General features: G+C 38.2%; 2 protein-coding genes across 24 annotated transcripts in view; one reads left to right on the top strand and one right to left on the bottom strand.

Moving 5' to 3' along the window:
- The window catches only part of XPOT (exportin for tRNA), a 173979-nt gene that overhangs the window by 49474 nt on the left and 105469 nt on the right, over positions 1-19036 (top strand). For all 23 annotated transcript variants that reach the window (XM_027967488.2, XM_060412854.1, XM_060412856.1 and 20 more), the window contains one exon: positions 8871-8951. The gene's annotated coding sequence lies outside the window, so the exon portion shown is untranslated. The remainder of the gene's footprint in view (positions 1-8870; positions 8952-19036) is intronic.
- The window catches only part of C3H12orf56 (chromosome 3 C12orf56 homolog), a 92912-nt gene that overhangs the window by 23025 nt on the left and 50851 nt on the right, over positions 1-19036 (bottom strand). The window contains exons 5-8 of the mRNA XM_012174624.5: positions 17129-17202; positions 8728-8872; positions 3145-3251; positions 2419-2508 (exon numbers count right to left, since the gene is read on the bottom strand). Coding sequence (XP_012030014.3) covers positions 2419-2508; positions 3145-3251; positions 8728-8872; positions 17129-17202 — 416 coding nt within the window. The remainder of the gene's footprint in view (positions 1-2418; positions 2509-3144; positions 3252-8727; positions 8873-17128; positions 17203-19036) is intronic.

The following is a 19036-nucleotide window of genomic DNA, read 5'->3' as shown; positions in this document are numbered from 1 at the left end:
TGGGAAAATGGCAGTATCGTCAACTACATAAAGAAGTATGCAGAGAAAAAAAAGTATGCAGAGAAAATAGCAGTATATTTTCCTTGTATGCTCTAGAGTAGGGGTCAACAAACTATGGCCTGCAGACACAATAGCCCAGAGCCTCTTTTTATAAATAAAACTTTATCGGAATACCGCTGTGCCCTTTCCTTTGCATATTGTCCATGGCTGCTTTTGTGACAATGGCAGAATTAAGTAGTTTCAACAGAGACTATGTAGCTTTTTGCAGAAACATTTGACCACCCTGCTGTAAAGCATAGTATGCCTATAGTCCTTGACACACAGCAAGTTGCTTCAGTTCAGTTCAGTTCAGTCGCTCAGTCGTGTCTGACTCTTTGTGACCCCATGAATCACAGCACGCCAGGCCTCCCTGTCCATCACCAATGCCCAGAGTTCACTCAGACTCACGTCCATCAAGTCAGTGATGCCATCCAGCCATCTCATCCTCTGTCATCCCCTCCTCTTCCTGCCCCCAATCCCTCCCAGCATTAGAGTCTTTCCAATAAGTCAACTCTTTGCGTGAGGTGGCCAAACTACTGGAGCTTCAGCTTTAGCATCATTCCTCCCAAAGAACACCCAGGGATGATCTCCTTCAGAATAGACTGGTTGGATCTCCTTGCAATCCAGGGGACTCTCAAGAGTCTTCTCCAACACCACAGTTCAAAAGCATCAATACTTTGGCGCTCAGCTTTCTTCACAGTCCGATTCTCACATCCATACATGACCACTGGAAAAACCATAGCCCTGACTAGACAAACCTTTGTTGGCAAAGTAGTATCTCTGCTTTTCAATATGCTATCTAGGTTGGTCATAACTTTCCTTCGCTTAAGATATGCTAATGACCATTATCAGTAAAATTTATTTGTAAAAGTCTCTAATAAATAGCCTGGACAAAATAGTACTAAAAGTTCTTATTCTTCCTTCAGGTTCAAACGTTTCAGAGTCCATGGCGCTCCTCCTTCTTCCACCTTATGATGCAAGAAATGTAGATAAACAGTTGATTGAAAGGGTGGGAGGAAATTAAGATTTTAGCCAGACCATTGCCCAAGGATATAATTCATAGCCTATAAATCTCATAAAAAGGTCAAACAGCTAATATGCAAACACACACTTTCTGTGGCAAAGAATGCTGTTGTCCCACACTATACATTCTCCCATTCTTCCTTTGAATAACAGCTGTCCCACTGCCATCTAAAGTTTAGCTAGACACACAGAAGTCCAACTACAGACACGTTTTGCAGCCTTTTTTGTGGCTAGAAATGCCGTATGCCTAAAATTCTCAGCAATAGAAGGAAAGCAAAACTACTACGCAGTCCATGGGATCTCAAAGAGTGGGACACGACTCTGACTGAACAGCAACAACAAAAGTCTTCTATGCCTTGCTTTAAAAAGAAATTTGGGAAGCTGCTCTATAGCACAGGAAGCTCAGCTGGGTGCTCTGTGATGACCTAGAGGAGCAGGATTTGCAGCTGTGGGGAAGGGGGAAGGGGGAGTAGGTGAGAGGGAGGTTCGAGAGAGGGGATGTATGTATACTTACAGCTGATTCACGTTGTTGTACAGCAGAAACTAAACAGCATTATAAAGCAGTTATACTCCAATTTTAAAAAATAAGTAAATAAAAATATATTCCTAAGTAAAAGGAAGAAATTTCCTTGCCCTTCCTGATTCCCACAGGGTGTGATGAAGGCAAGAAGTTCAGCCAGCTAACCATGAGGACAAAGACAGCATGATAGAAGACAGTAGAGCAACAAAAAGGAGGAAACCTAGGTCTCTGGCTGATCTTATAGTAAAAAGCGTGGCTCTTTACTCTGGACTAATATGTAAGAAACATGTAAATTTCTCTCTTCTTTGGGACACATATTTTGGAGTAACTTTATTACACCTCTTACCCTCCAATATTCACTCCAAGATTGCATGCATGCTAAGTCGCTTTGGTCGTGTCCAACTCTTTGTGACCCTATGAACTGTAGCCCGCCAGGCTCCTCTATCCATGGGGTTCTGCAGGCAAGAATACTGGAGTGGGTTGCTATGCCCTCTTTCAGGGGATCTTCCCAACCCAGGGATCAAACCTGTGTCTCCTGCAGTTCCTGCATTGCAGGCAGATTCTTACCACTAAGCCACCAGGAAAGCCCCTTGGTCTTCAGATGACGACAAAAGATGAACTTAGGATAACAAAATCTTTGTGCCCTCAATAATCAGAGAGAACTCAGTATACACCAATTAATCTGTTCATCACAGAAGGAAGTGAGAGACAAAAGAGTTTAATATATTTACAAAGGGATCAAGCAGAGAAGTCAAAGAATTATGAGTTCTGGAAGACACTCGAAAGAGTAGTTAGTGGGTTGCAGCTACAAGATCTCAGTTTTTAAAAGGCCTTACTTCTTAGCTGCTAATATGTTCAGGCGCAATGACTCAGTTTCTGTTTCTCTGAACATCCGTCCCAGAGTCTGTATAATTTCAATGCACACCCTGTAAAACAAAGAAGAAAATGTCACAGAAATGGCATGACTTCATTATGAGTTCAGAATTTCACAAAATCAGTAATCCTTAATAGAATTACATTCAGATACCCATTTAAAAAAAAAGTATAGGAAGGAAATTCTGAATATCAAATTGCCAACATTGGTTGCAAGCCTATTCTGTGATGGCTACATGGTAAGTACTCAAAAATATTTGTTGAATGAATACATTAATAAGTGCATGTCAAGATCACAAGTCATTATCATATTGATTTTTGTACTTATTTTTTGCAAAGTGTTAATGATAATCACACTATTTTAAAACAAAATTTAATCATTTTAACTGTTTCAAGTAGGTAATTTTTCAAAATTTCAAATGTAAAAATGGGGATAAGTGAAAGGTGTCTTTCCTTCATAAGGTGTCTTTCCTGATTTTTTTCTCCTTTGGGGACAGCCAGTATTACTAGTTTCTTATGTAGTTTTTGACCACACAATTAGAACAAAATAAATGCTATTTTTAAAAATCTATGTGAAGCAAAATTTGCAGCATTATTTATCATTAAAACAGTACATATTTTGCCCAGTGCCTTCCATTTATTTAACATCCAGGGGAAAAAATATCTGTGATTAGCCAGTTAGTACTTACACCAGCTCATCAGCCCTTTGGGTTCTATTGTGAAGTGCATTCTTATCCCTAGACTCTGGCAAGTATTCATGAAGTTTATTCACTAGGAAATAGAAAAGGTCACTGGTCTGTGAAAGCAAGCAGGAAAGAAATGGTAATTAAGTTCAGTTCAGTTCAGTTCAGTCACTCAGTCTTGTCTGACTCTTTACGACCCCATGGGCTGCTTCATGCCAGGCCTCCCTGAGTTACTTGTTGGCAAAACTGTCAATTCTTCCATAATAAAAATAAGAAATTATTTGTTCTTTGATTAGGGAGAAAGGGATTTACAATCTCTCTCATTAATGCTGCTGCTGCTGCTAAGTCGCTTCAGTCGTGTCTGACTCTGTGCAACCCCATAGACGGCAGCCCACTGGGCTCCTCCGTCCCTCGGATTCTCCAGGCAAGAATACGGGAGTTGGTTGCCATTTCCTTCTCCAATGCATGAAAGTGAAAAGTGAAAGTGAAGTTGTTCAAGTCGTGCCCGACTCTTAGCGACCCCATGGACTGCAGCCTACCAGGCTCCTCCGTCCATGGGATTTTCCAGGCAAGAGTACTGGACTGGGGTGCCATTGCCTTCTCCACTCATTAATGCTAGCATAACCCAAATTGAAAACATACTTTTACTTACAACCAGGAGACCACTGTCCTGCTGAACAGAACCAGAGCTAAAAATAAGCAGGTGATGCTGGGAGACGACTTCACCATTAATATTGAAGATCAGCCAGAAGTAGGTATATAATTTAGGCAAGTCATTAAGTCACCTTGGAATAACAATGTTAAATGGGGGCCACTATATGTCTGGCCTTTCCAAAGTAATATGGCTTTTGTGAGAATATGTCTAGAAAAGCACTCATTGTGAAATGTTTACTAATTCAAAAACAAATGAATGGCAGTGGTACAGCCTGTGAAGATGGTGCATAATGATTTTAATACTTCTGTTAAAACAGTGGAAATGTAGATTGCCATTTCTGCCAAAATAAACACTGACTTAAGAGTGGGGGAACCAGTTTTTTGTGTGTTCCTATCCAGTCTCATGAGATAATTGAGCACGACAATAAGCACTGGCCCATGAGATGAGGCAAGTTGGTACTAATGAGAAATAGGATGTAATTGCTTCTGTTTTCTATTTCTCTGTTGTTCCTTTTCTCCCCAGGACTTTTTCATTCACTTGTGGCAACCTAGACTCCTTGTTTAGACAGGTACATGTGTGCTCTTATTTAGTTAATGTGGCATGAGAAGAGGCTGGGATGGCAAGTGGAGAATGGGAAGGAGAAGAAGGGCAAATGGACACCTTGGCCCACTGAGAAGTGCTGGGATTTAGCCAGTGCCCTGGTGAATTAGCAGAGTACGGTAGCTTTACACGCTGACTCTGGAGCCAGGCTGCATGTATGCTCAGTTGTGTCCAGCTCTTTGCGACCCCATGGACTGTAGCCCGCAGGCTCCTCTGTCCATGGGATTCTCCAGGTAAGAATACTGGAGTGGGTTGCCATTGCCTCCTCTAGGAGATTGTCCCAACCAAGGGATCAAGCCTATGTATGTCTTCTGCATTGGCAAGTGGATTCTTTACCACTTGAGCCACCTAGGAAGCATGGTTCCGCCACTGGGTAGCTGCAGGATGTTTGGCAAATTACTTATATATTCTATAGCTCTTCATCTCTAAAATGGGATTAATAGAATCACCTCATGAAGTTGATGTTAGAATTAATAAGATATTATTTGTAAAGCCTGAACAGTACTCAACATATTGTATGTGCTTAATAAATATCAGTGATTATTGTAATCGCCCACCTGCTCAGTGGTTCAGGAATTTTCATGTTTAAAATATCTTCCACCTACTAGCAACAACAGGGAAGAATCTCAAAAACATTATGTCAAAAGAAGCCAAACACAAACTCCAGTACAATTCCATGTAACTGAAATTCTAGGAACAGCAAAATTAATCTATGATAGAAGATGCAATAGTTGCCTGAGGACATGGATCAGAGGAAACTGAGTGCCAGAGGGCACAATTTAGCCCTAAGAGGTGATAGGTGTAAGTAAGTGTAAGTGTTAGTCGCTTAGTCGTGCCCGACTCTTTGTGACCCCATGGACTGCCGCCAACCAGGCTCAGATTTTCCAATCAAGAATACTGGAGTGGGTTGCCATTTCTTTCTCCAGGGGATCTTCCCTGACCCAGGGATCAAACCCGGGTCTCCTGCACTGCAGGCAGATTCTTAACCAACTGAGCTACAAGGGAAGAGGTGATAGAAATGTTCTAAATCGTGGTTGCTGCTGCTGCTGCTAGTCGCTTCAGTCGTGTCCAACTCTGTGCGACCCCATAGACGACAGCCCACCAGGCTCCCCCGTCCCTGGGATTCTCCAGGCAAGAACACCAGAGTGGGTTGCCATTTCCTTCTCCAATGCATGAAAGTGAAAAGTGAAAGTGAAGTCACTCAGTCGTGTCCAACTCTTAGCAACCCCATGGACTGCAGACTACCAGGCTTCTCTGCCCATGGGATTTTGGGTGGTGTTTATACAGTTATATACATTTGCTAAAACTTTTTAAACTATGTGTTAAAACTCTTTAAACTCTTAAAATATATGTGCATTTAATTATATGTAAATTGGACCCCAGTATTTCTCTGAAGAAGATATACAAATTGCCAGTAAGCATGGGAAAAAATGCTCAACATCACTAACCATTAGGGAAATGTGAATCAAAACTACTAGATACACCCTAACACCCATCAGAATGATTGCTTCAAAAAATTAGTAAATAACAAGTCTTGGCAAGGAGTGGAAAAACTGGAGACTTTATGCACTGTTGGTGAGAATGTAAAATGGTACAGCTGCTGTGCAAAACAGTATGGCAGTGCCTAAAAAATTTAACAATAGAACTACTATATGATATAGCAATTCTGCTTCTAACTGGGCTCCAAAAAGAATTGGAAGCAGGGTCTTAAAGAGAGATTTACACATCCATGTTCATAACAACATTATTCACAATAATTAAAACATGGAAGCAATCCAAGTGCTAATCAGTGGATGAATGAATAAATAAAATGTGGTATTACATGTCTGAAATATTATTCGACCTTAAAAGGAAGGAAATCCTGACATATCCTTTAACTTCAGTGAATCTGGAAGACATCATGCCAAGTGAAATAAGCCAGTCACAAAATGATAAGTGCTGTATGATTCCTCTTACATGAGATGTTTAGAATAATCAAACTCATAGAAGCACAAAGGAAAATCATGGTTGCCAGGGGCTCAGGAAGGGGAAATGAGGAATTAGTGTTTATTGAGTATAGTTTCAGTTCTGTAAGATGAAAAGAGGTCTGGAGATGGATGGTGGTGATGGTTACACAACATGGATACATAACATTGATCTACACACTTAAAAATGGTTAAGATGGTAAATTTTATATGTTTAAAAACTGAACGGAAAAAAACTTCATGAATAAAAAATGAAGGGTTGGGAAAGAACATATCTAGACAACTCTTTGGGGACTTCTTTGGCAGTCCAGTGGTTAAGACTTCAAGCTCCCAATGCAGGGGACACAGGTTTGAACCCTGGTTGGGGAACTGAGATCCTGTATGCCACATGGTTTGGCCAAAAAAAAAAGAAGAGAGAGAACTCTTTCATTCATTGATTGAACGTGTAACAATTTAATCCAGCCATGTGGCAAGTACTATGCGAAGTAATGCAAATAACATCTTAAGCAAAACAGACTAACTGGACATGATATCTGTACTCCTAAAGTTTTCAGTTTAGTCAGCCTATGAAAAAGTCTTTTCAAAATTTAAAAGTTTTATTGTAATAGAAGAATAAAAATTACCTAACTGAGGAAAATTATACCCCAATAAAGTTGATTTTTAAAAGGGAAAATGATACACAGTTGATCCTTCAACAACAAGGGGTGGAGGTTTGGGGAGAGTTAAAAGTGCTCATCCTCTTCACCATCAAAAATCTGAGTATAACTTACAGTCAACCCTCCATATCTGTGATTCCATACCCATGGATTCAACCACGTGATCATGTAGTACTATAGTATTTACTGTTGAAAGAATTAACATCTAAATGGACCAAGCAGTTCAAACTAATGTTCAAGGGTCAACTATATATAAATTACTATAATTATATAATATTATGTTGTTTATTATATTATTATAATTATAGTATTATAAGAATATGGCTATAATTATTCATTATACTAATTTTATTATAATTTACAAATATATATATAATTTCCCATCCTCTTACCCAAGAACCAAAAATTAGAGCTACCTCTAAGCTAATAATGTGGTGTATTCCTAACAGGGTCTGTCTAGCACAAGCATTTTAGATGATACAGCACTGCAGCATCATCCCTGCCTGCCTCAATGCTGGGAACACTTGACAGACTATTCCCTATAGCTACTATGGCCTCTGGTTAGGGGGATCAACCATCCCAATTGCAATTGGTCTAGCTTTTGCACTACAAGCCCCAAGTGCAAGTGCCATGAACTTCCTCAGTCCCAGACACACTGGAACAGTTTGTTACCCTACTCTGGGTAAATCAGGGTGGTTGGTCATCAGACATATGAAGCACTCAGAATCTAAGAAGTATGGCAGCAACTATGTATGAGGCCAGGAGCCAGAATCAGCCTCATTAGCACAGTACCAGTACTAACCTGGGCTTCTCAATGCCTTCACCTAAAACTGGATGACACTAAGTCAGTCTTCCAGAGTAAGTCTGTAACTTGCCGAATGGGAGAGCTAGATCGCTTTCACTTCTCAGAAGTCACCTTTTTAAAAAATTATTTTATTTATTTATGTCTGTGCTGGGTCTTCGTTGCTGTGCAGTCTTTTCTCTAGTTGTGGCAAGCAAGGGCTAGCTACTCTCTATTGTGATACTCAGGCTTCTCATTGCTTCTCTTGTTGTGTAGCACAGGCTCTAGGGTATGTGGGCTCAGTAGTTGTGGCCTGCAGGCCTAGTTGCTCCACAGCCTGTGGAATCTTCCTGGATCAGGGATCAAATCCATGTCTCCTGTATCGGCAGGTGGATTTTTTACCACTGAACCGCCAGGGAAGCACAGGAGTCACCTTTAACAAGATGAATGTACTTAGTGCCACTGAACTATACAGTTAAATATGGTTAAGATAGTTTTGTATTATATGACTTTTACCACAATAAAAATTTTTTTAAATATGTCAATCCTACACTTAAAAGTGTATTTAATTCTATTTTTGTTTTAGGGGAACATGCACATAAAACTTCTTGATAACTGCTTTATCTCACTGTCTTATACTTCTTGCATGCCAGGAGCTTCCCCTGACCTTCTCTCTTTTTTTCACTCTGTCAACCCAGCCCATGTGAGCTACCATCTTTTTGCTACTGCTCTCTTCTCTCTTCCATGTCCCTGTGATTACATCACAGCATTTCAAGCATTGAGACAATTGCATTAAATTTAATCAACGTTTTTTTAAAAAACAGCATCAGAATACAAGATATTTATTTCTATTTTACTTTATGCTTGAATATGCTACATTTGATAAACAGGTAAAACAAGTTTAAAAGATTAAAAATAAGACAAGACACCTACTTTCCAGAAAAGTCTTTTCAGAATGAAGTTTTTCTGGGCTGTTACTTTAAGTTCCATAATTAAACAAAGTATCTTCCTCAACGTGTTGTCTTTAAGAAAAAGTTCAGATTTAAGCTGACCAAAGTGCTTAATTTTCTCCTCAGATCTACAGAAAGAAAAGAAAATTTGCCATGAAAGAAAATGATTAGAAACAGCGGTTGAGAAATATCAACAATTATTGACAGGTATGTAAAACTTTGTTACTAATGAAATTTTTTTCTTTGGTTCCCTGAGGCATTTTATTTGCATGTATGTATTACATCCCTAAAAAAAGAATTCAAGGACTTTTCCCTGCTGTGTGTTTTCATCTTGCTTATTCATGGTCCTTGATGCCAGCTGAGGTTGTTGGTACAGTGAAACCAAACTGATGTGACAAGAGCAGGTTATTCCACCATTTCCCCACATCTTTGAGTTGCATATCAAATCTGAAGCTGATCACTCCACACTTATTTAGCCTGTCTGCGAGGTTCCCAACAATCTTCCCAGCCCTGTGATCATCGATTATTTCAAATTCGCCAGTGTAACCGTGGTTCATCATGGAAGATGACTTTGGAGCACAGCCTAATAAGCATTTGGCATTTGCCTCTCTTTGAGGCATTGTTGATACTCTTGAAAGCATTAGCCAGGACATTCATGGTGCCACCATCATGGCAGGATGGGAAGATGGCTGGAAGAGGACTAATGGAATATTAGTATAGTTTTGTACTTCCAACTTAATTACTTATCAGTAATGAAAATTGCTCCTTGTAGCCCTCCAGGCTCCTCTGTCCATGGAATTTTCCAGGTGAGAATACTGGAGTGGGTCACCATTTCATCCTCCAGGAGATCTTGACCCAGGGAACGAACTCACATCCCCTGCATCTCCTGCACTGCAGGCAGATTCTTTCTTTACTGCTGAACCACTGGGGAAGCCTCTAAATCGAACTGTTTATTACTCTCCAAACACATTTCTTACCATGCCCCTTTACTCTAGCTGTACCTATCCCGAATCTTCTGTCCCTCTTTCATAGTCTATCTCAGAGTTTGTTTGTATACCATTTACCATAATCCATGAGTCATATGTAATATTATTTGCATACTATTTTTCCTTTAAGTCAACTCATTTTTTCCTAGAGAAATTTCTTTACGAAGAAAACTTATTACTACTTCACAAGGGAAAAACCAGTACTGTTTGCTATAATTAGCAGGTAACTGTAAAAACAGCTTGAAAGCAACAAAATTCTAAGTTGACGCTCCCTATTTTGAGCCTGAAGTCTGCTCTCCCTTTGACAAAGTGTGTTAGAGACCTGCCTCTACTGGCACCAAGTCAAGAGATTCTCTCTGATGAGATCAGACGAGTTGGAAGAGAGAATCACTTTTTTACTGTGGAATTCAAAGTCATCTCATGCCATGTCAGAAAACCACATAACGTCACCCCACATCATTGCCCCACATCTGTTCCACACTTCAGGAAAAGCTGGCTTCGCTGAAATGAGTTAACACCTTCTCCTTAGGGCTTTCCCTAATTCTACCAACCATGGAGACCCTCTTCCATAGCCTTTTTTCCATACTTCACTCCATTGCAGTTCTTTGTGTACTTGTCCTGGCCCCTCAGCTGATTTGCAGCAACTTGAAAACCATTAACAGTTTGGATGTTGTTTCCATCTCCCACTGTGCTCAGCAATAACAACTGCACTTACCTAAGCACTGACTCTGTGGCAGGCTCTGGCCTGGGTACTCCTCATGGACTAGCTCACTCAGTGTCACTAGGTGGGCTGAGCTGGGAATTACTATCACGTTTACAGGACATTCGGTTAAGTAGCCTGTCCAAGCTCACACAACCAGTGATTCAGAAAAGCAGGGTGCAAAGTAACAGTAAGAGAGCTGTTTCATGTTCTGTGTAGATCAATGGAAATGTCTTAGAATTTCTGACTTAAGGTAAAAATATTTTTACCACTTACTGTAGAAATCTTGTTATCAGACACTTATTCCAATAATACTACATAGAATCTTGGTTCTTGCCCACTACCTCCCACTTTATTAAAAAAAAAACAAATATAAGATGCTCTCTTCTATCCAATCAATGAACCTCTCTTATTAACATAAAAATTAAGACTTTCTGAAAAATAGTCTCTTTTCTAGTGAAGACACCAGAGTAGAAATGAACATGAAGAGATCAATCTTAGCCATCAAAAAGGCCACAAATAACAAATGTTGGCAAGGATGTGGGGAAAAAAAGAATCCTTGTACACTGTTAGGGCTTCTCTAATAGCTCAGTTGGTAAAGAATCTGCCTGCAGTGCAGGAGACCCCAGTTCGATTCCTGGGTTGGGAAGATCCCCTGGAGAAGGGATAGGCTACCCACTTCAGTATTCTTGGGTTTCCCTTGTGGCTCAGCCAGTAAAGAATCTGCCTGCAGTGAGGGAGACCTGGGCTCGATCCCTGGGTTGGGAAGATTCCCCTGGAGAAGGGATAAGGCTACAGTCTTCTGGCCTGGAGAATTCCCTGGACTGTATAGTCCATGGGGTCACAAAGAGTTGGACACAACTGAGCAACTTTCACTTTCACTTGTACACTGTTGGCAGGAATGTAAATTGGTGCAGCCACTATGGAAAACAGAATAGAGGTTACTCAAAAAACTAAAAATAGAACTACCATGTCACCCAAGTGCCCACTCCTGGATACTTATCTGAAAAAAAAAGAAAATACTAATGTGAAGATACATGTACCCTCAATGATCATAGGACCATTATTTACAATGGCTAATGGATGTAAGTAACCTCAGCAGATGAATGGATAAAGAAGATATGGTGTGTGTGTGTGTGTGTGTGTGTGTGTGTGTGTGTGTGTGTGTGTGTATATAATTTTAGTTGCCAAGTCATGTCCAACTCTTGTGACTCTATGGACTATAGCCTGCCAGGCTCCTCTGTCCCATGGGATTTCCCAGGCAAGACTACTGGAGTGGGTTGCAATTTCCTCTTCCAGGGCATCTTCCTGACCCAGGGATCAAACCTGTATCTCCTGCATTGGCAGGCAGATTCTTTATCACTGAGTCACCAGGGAAGCCATATATGTATGTATGTGTGTACACACACACACACACAGGAATACTACTCAGCCATAAAAAAAAGAATGAAATCCTGCCATTTGTAGAACATGGATAGACTTGGGGGGTATTATGCTAATTGAAATGTCAGACAGAAAAAGGCAGATACTGTATGATATCACTTATATGTGGAATCTAAGAAATAAAACAAACTAATGAATATAGAAATAGACTCACAGTTACAGAGAACAAACTAGTGGTCACCAGTGAGGAGAGAGAAGGGAAGAGGGACGAGGTACAGGTATGGCATTAAGAGTATAAACTAGTATGTATAAAATAAATAAGCTGCAAGGATATATCATACAGCACAGGGAATATAGCCAATATTTTGTAACAATTTTAAATGGACTATAATCATTAAAAATTGTGAATCATGATGTTGTATACCAAAAACATAATATTATAAATCAACTATACCTGAATTTAAAAAATAAAAGAATTCAGTAGTAACAGTCATAGAGGCAGATGAACATGATTTTGAGTATGGGGGCACAGTCAGATAGACTGGTCAGTATCCTAGATCTGCCCCTGTTCCTGAGTAACTACCAAGGGCAAGTTCCCTAGTGTCTCTATACCTCAGTTTTCCCATCTGTAAAATGAGGATGATGATAGTACCTATCCCACTGTGCTGTTTTGATATTTTAGTTATTTCATGTGCTTAGCATACAATAAGTATTTAATAAATATGATCTAAATAGGAATAAGCTTTGAGATCTTGCTTCCCTATATACGCATTTCAAATTATTGCCATATTTCATATGGTAATAAATTTTTCATATTTAAAACATAACCATAAAATCCCTCTGCTAAGAACTCAAATAAACAGCAGATATGTAGTTTTCACAAACAAATGAGCTTAGAAAAGCAAAAGCCCAGAAAAAATACAATATCAGCACAATCATTTTGAAATTGAGTTTCCAGTTTTTCCCACTGGGAGTCAGCAATTTGCTAAGATTCATATAGAAATGAACTGTTTTTAATCTTTTGGCACCTATGATAATAGATTATAATATCAAACTATTTTTTTCAAAAAGGCAAAAACAAATTTCATAAGAAAAAGCACACTAAACTCTTCATATTGAAAATCAATTCATATGTAAAGTGAGGTCTTATCTTACCTCATAAATTCAAATTAGATTCAGTGGTCTATATTTCTACAGAGAAGTTATGGATAATCACAGTTTCTCTGAAAATTCAGAGAATATTTGCTTTTAGATAGATGACAAACTTTGACTAATTTAAATAAGAAAAAGTCTAGTGCCAGAAGACTCCATTATTCAGTTTAGGAATAAGAGGAAATTTTATATTAAAGTCAACAGATATTCTATATTTCATGAGCTAGAAAACAAAACCTCACCCAACAATGTGGCAGGAGAATTCTTGATTTAATGATAAGTTCTATTTTTCCTGTATTTTTTCATTTTTACAAACATTTAACATTAATTATACCTTACATTTGTATTATACTTTTTAGCTGGAATGGTTTTTCTTACATTATCTCAGAAGCCCAGTGTATATATTCACAATAATCAGATTACAGAACTCACAACTGTGTCAGAATCCTAACTTGAAAACCCAAAGAATATTTATTCTTTTTTAAACTGAAGGTGCCTTGTAGGTACAGACCATTTCCTACGTGTCTTATACATATATTTGCATCCTTCGTGGTACATTAAATACTATACTTTAAATATATTTATTGCCTTTAGAAATTAATTTTGCAAGAAATACGCTTTTCCTAAGTCCAGATAGAGGCAGACCTCTCCTTGCCTTCAGGGATAAATTTCAAGTCACACAAAGTGAGAGCCTGTTTTATTATACAATTAACTTTAAAATCACTTTATACAATATAGCACCAAAATTAAAATGGATATTTTTTAGAGTAAACATATGAAAACATGTAGAAATTCTAAGTTATCTAGATAATCATCTTTTTTAAAAAGAAATCCCAAACCATTATGTTATTTAACCCCTATACCTCAGAAGATATCTCAAAATAAATGGAACATTACCTTGCAAACTCATCATCATCACACCAACAAACTTATCAGTAATTCTATGGTATTGTCTAATACCCAGTCCGTATTCAAATGTTCTCTCTTGCCTTAAAATATATTTTTATATTTGGCTTGCTAAAATCAAGATCTAAATAAGATAATGGTTATATTCGCTTGCTGTGTTTCTTAGGTCTTTTAAAAACTTTAACTATGGCAATTTTCATACACAAAAATGGAGAAAATCACACAAGAAACCCCCATATACCCATCACTAAGCTTCAGTAATTTTCAACATTTTGCCAGTCTCATTTTATCTATTGCCTTAAACATACACACACACACACACAACAACACACACACCTTTAAAAATTCTGAGATAAAATATATATAACATAAAAATTTGCCATTTTAACCATTTTAAGGTGTATTAATACAATTCAGCAGCAGTAAGTGCGACCATAATATTGTGCAACATCACTACTACCTATTTCCGTAACTTTTTCATCATCCCAAACAGAAACTCTGTATCCATCAATCAATAAGTCTCCATTCCTCTCTCTCCCTAGCTCCTGGTAACCCATATTCTGGTTTCTGTTTCTATGAATTTGCCTATTTTAGGTATCTCATATAAGTGGAATCATCAAATATTTGTCCTTTTACGACTGACTTATTTCACATAGCATTATGTCTTCAAGGCTTATCTATATTGTCACATGTATCAGAGTTTCATTCCTTCTTAAGACTGACACACCCACACTTTAAGTCAGATTCCAGTTTAATTGTGGAGAAGCAAATAGCACTCTACTTTTCTTGGCTGGGCAATCCCATGGACAGAGGAGCCTGGCAGGCTACACTCCGTAAGGTTGCAAAAGAGTCAGATACAACTGAGGGACTAAACCACAACAAAGCAATTTAATTGTCTGAGCAAAGATGTGCCATAGGCGGTGCTCTTTGTTTCATGTTATGTCAAATAATGACGCACAAAAATTTCAAGTGCCTCATTAGAGCATCCCAGTTAAGTGAGCTAAGACTGATCAATGGTCTAGTAATTTACATGATCCCTCGATTTTGAAGTTACACTTCACCTTTATATCTAATAGTTCCATCCATTGAGATCATTGCATGAATCTTTTATTTCATTTGAGGTTGGAAAAATGGTAATTTTCTATTTCTATCAAACCTTCCACATTTATTTAGCGGGAATTCTGTAAAGTTAAATTTGTTCTCATCAACTTGAGCTACTTGGTTACCCTGAACTAACTAGTTTATGCAGGAAAGGCAGGATAAATGCTTAATTGTTTCCATTTGTTTGCTTATTTGCAGAGAGATGAATTAATGCCCTATTTACTTCTAATGGAGTTTAGTGTATTTTTATTTCTTAACGGAAGGAGGGTAGGAGAGAGGACTTTCCATGATGCAGCATTATACACTTTGGAATTTTTATATATTCATTATGTTTTAACCATCTCATTCATTATTTTTTCTGATCTCATGTTGTCCTACCTTTGGCTATTAGGAGCCCCTTCATGGGTGCTCCTGTGTCCTTTAGTTTGGGCCCTGTTGCTCTTTGCATTCTGCCTCAAGCTGTTTCAAATTCATTTGTGTATTTCCTGCCGCAGGCCTAGAATTAGTCATTCTTCCAAGGAACTTTGGGTCCTTTTAATGGGGAATAAATTGTATCTTTTAAAATTAAACTTTCCCTTAGTTTATTTACATCACCCCCAGTATATGTCACTTATCATAAATCTCTCAAAACTCACTTATGACTTAATATCAAAGTTATTGGAATCATCAATTCACAGAATGTTTTCTTTGTGCAAAGCACTGTTTTAAGTAAGAAAAATACAAAAATTAATAAGATATCCTTCTTGCCTTCCAGGGTGGTGGTGGTAGTTTAGTTGCTAAGTTGTGTCCAACTCTTGTGACCCCATGGACTGTAGCCTGCCAGGCTCCTCTGGCCATATGACTTCCCAGGCAAGAATACTGGAGTGATTGTCATTTTCTTCTCTAAGGGAGCTTCCCGACCCAGGGATCAAACCCCATGACTCCTGCATTGCAGGTAGATTCTTTACCCCTGAGCCACAAAGGAAGTCCATTGCCTTCCAGGGGCTCACAATCTATTGGCAGTATTAGTCATATCACAAGTAACTGCTTCAATGTAAGGCTGACTGTGATGAGAACACAGTAGTACTATAAAGTCTGGATAAAATCCAAGTTCCTTTGTCTCGCATATAAGATCCAGCCTCTATCTTATTTCATTCATTCATTCATTCATTGTATAAAGCTTACTGGCAGTCTACTATGTGCTAATGACCAAAGTACAGTCCCCGCTTAAGGAGCATATTTCCTAATGGGGCAGCACATAAACAAGCAATCCATAATACAGAGCGGACAGTGCTACAAGTTGTGTAACCACAGGATTTTATGGAGGGGCCCTCTTAACTTACTTTGAGAAATGATTTTTAGAAAAAGGGATAATGAGCTAAGACTTGAGCTGACATTTCTATGAAGAGGAAGAAGAGAAGCGGGTAAGTTCTAGAATGGAAGCCATCATGTTAAGACCCAGATGAACAGGGAGCTTTTTGAGAGCTACAAGTTCTCTTGGATCAGGAATTTAAGGTAGGAGTGTGGGGGACACAACAGTTGAGGAGAAAAAAATAAAGAGATATTAGGAAGATATGTAAAAAGGTGTTATAGAGTGTAGACCTTCTAAGGGCACTGGGGAGCACTTCAAAGGCTTTAAGGGAGAAGTGACATGATCAGGGTTTGTGCTTCTGAGAGATTCCTCTGTCATGCTGAGGGAGGGTCTAGCGAGCTGCAAGAGTGAAGGCAGAAACCAGCAAGGAAAATACTGGTGGGAGCCTCAAACAGAGATAACTGGACCTGAGCATATGGCAGTGGAAAGAAGTAGGTGTTATCCAGATATATTCAATTGGTACAATAAATCATGTGGTGATGACTGGATGTAGAGGGTGGACATCTGAGGATCCAGGACCCTGGCTTAGGCTGTCTGGAGATACTGACATCATGCCCTATTTAGGAAACATGAACAAAAGGTCAGGTCACAGAAGGAAGAGGCTGAGCCCTGTTTTGAATATGCTGACGTTATGGCTCCTGTGACACATACAAGAAGTGATGTCCCATATAGTATTTGCAATTCAGGTCATGAAGTGATACAGATATAAATGTGATGATCAGCAACTCACAGAGTTAGGAGAGGCAAAGAGAACAAACCCCCGCCCCCACCTCCTATGTAACTCTGACCTGTCATCACTTCTTACCTGTATGGCTTTTGACTTCCAGTAGCAGGACTGAACTCACTAACATATAGGGGATCTTGTAAAAGAGTAGCTTTCTGAAAGAGGAAAAAAAGTGGGAATAGTTAGAATTTTTGTTGAATGAAAATCAATTCCCCTTACTTTTAGTCAGTATCATATATCTATTCTTTAATCCCTTCTACAGTACATGATTTGTGACTCATTCCAGTATTTGATAATACCACAGGGAATTTTTCCTTAGTAGTTTTTTTTTTTAAGTTTTAAACATAACACTTGCTCATTGTATCAACATCAAACAGTACAGAAATGTTTAAATGATAAAAAGTTCCCTATCCCTCACTACCCCTTCTGTCTCAATTTTCAAAACACCTTGCTGTTGTTGGTTTGGTTTATATTCTTTCAGGCAGATAAAAACATATTAATTATAACATACATTTATAATATTTACACATTAGATGATATATATTTATAATATTTAATACTAGCCACATCATATCACATATTAATCTGGGGTCTTTTTTTCACTTAATACATAGTAGACAGTTCTTCATATCCATATATATAGATTTACTTCAGTCTTTTTAATAATTACAGTATTACATTGCTAAGATATACAATAATTTTGTTACCTGTTCCCCCTTTAATGGGGTTATTTTTTCCTTAAATCGTTAGTGTTGCCATTTCCCATTCATTCTGGGTCTTAAAACAAACTGGCATGTAATGTTCGGCAAGTTCTCTAAATAATTTTTTGGTTTTTTTTGAGGCTTAACAGGTCAGAAGGAATTTCTGAAATGTTTCTGATTTACAGTTCCAAGCAACTCCTGTCTTACTCCTTATAAACAGAGTATAGTGGTAGGTGCGTATGTAGGGGGGAATTATGTGCTTTGTCTTACTATTTTTGTCATCATTCTATGTTTTTTCTTTTTTAAAAAAAGCCGCCCTTTTTTCCTCTCCAAATTTATCCTTGCCTTAAATCTAGAATTTTAATTTGAGAATATTCCTTAGTTATTTAGCTTTCTAGCAGTTATCTTTGCAACATGAGGGCAAAAAATTGCCATATTTTGTCTTTGTAGAATTTGAGATGCTAAACAACAGAGATCATAATTACTTTTGGTAAAATTTACAGATAAAATGTCTTACTCACAGAGACAACTCTTTGGAAACCCTTAAAATCAGAATGACTGCTAATTTCTAACTGGATGGTTTAGGTTAATTTTACCTGAAAGTATACAGAGTTAAGACGTCTTTTCCCAGGAGCATTTCCATACCTCAACAGGAAAGAAATCTCAGACGCAACAGATCAATTACACAAGATAAGTCTGACTGACTTGGGAAATTATTCTTTTTCCACTTCCTAAAATCTATGAAGATAACCAAGACCAACCAAGGGTAACTACCCTAATTAGAGAATCCAACAATGTCACAAAAAAAGTCACACTTTTTAAAATGTTTATGTTGAGTTAATACCATTTTCACAAGAATAAATGGTAACCTAATTGATTCATCATTTGTATATGAAATATTTGCTTGTTTTCCTTCTTTCAAGGGATAGAATGTTGTTTAATAATAATGTCTGCCAACTCATAAGGATAACCTCCTCCATCCACAGTATTTCAGTGCATAGAAAAAAAATCAGTCTATCTGGGTTCAAATCTCAGTTCTGTGTTAGTTGTATAACCTTGAATATATTTAACTTCCCTATTCCTTAGTTTCCTCATCTATAAGATGAGAATAACAGTCTTACCTCATAGGACTGTTGTATAGATTAAATGAGTTAATATACAGAAAGCATCAGCACAGTTAATAACATTGATAATAACACTACATGGTAGTTATTTGTTGTTGCTTTTATCATCAGAAGGGCTATGAGTTGGCCCATCTGACTTACCCCAAGCATGCCTCTACTGCAGA

Source organism: Ovis aries, chromosome 3 (genome assembly GCF_016772045.2).
Source record: "Ovis aries strain OAR_USU_Benz2616 breed Rambouillet chromosome 3, ARS-UI_Ramb_v3.0, whole genome shotgun sequence".
Classification (NCBI taxonomy): domain Eukaryota; kingdom Metazoa; phylum Chordata; class Mammalia; order Artiodactyla; family Bovidae; genus Ovis; species Ovis aries.
This window is presented reverse-complemented; position numbering and strand designations above follow the sequence as displayed.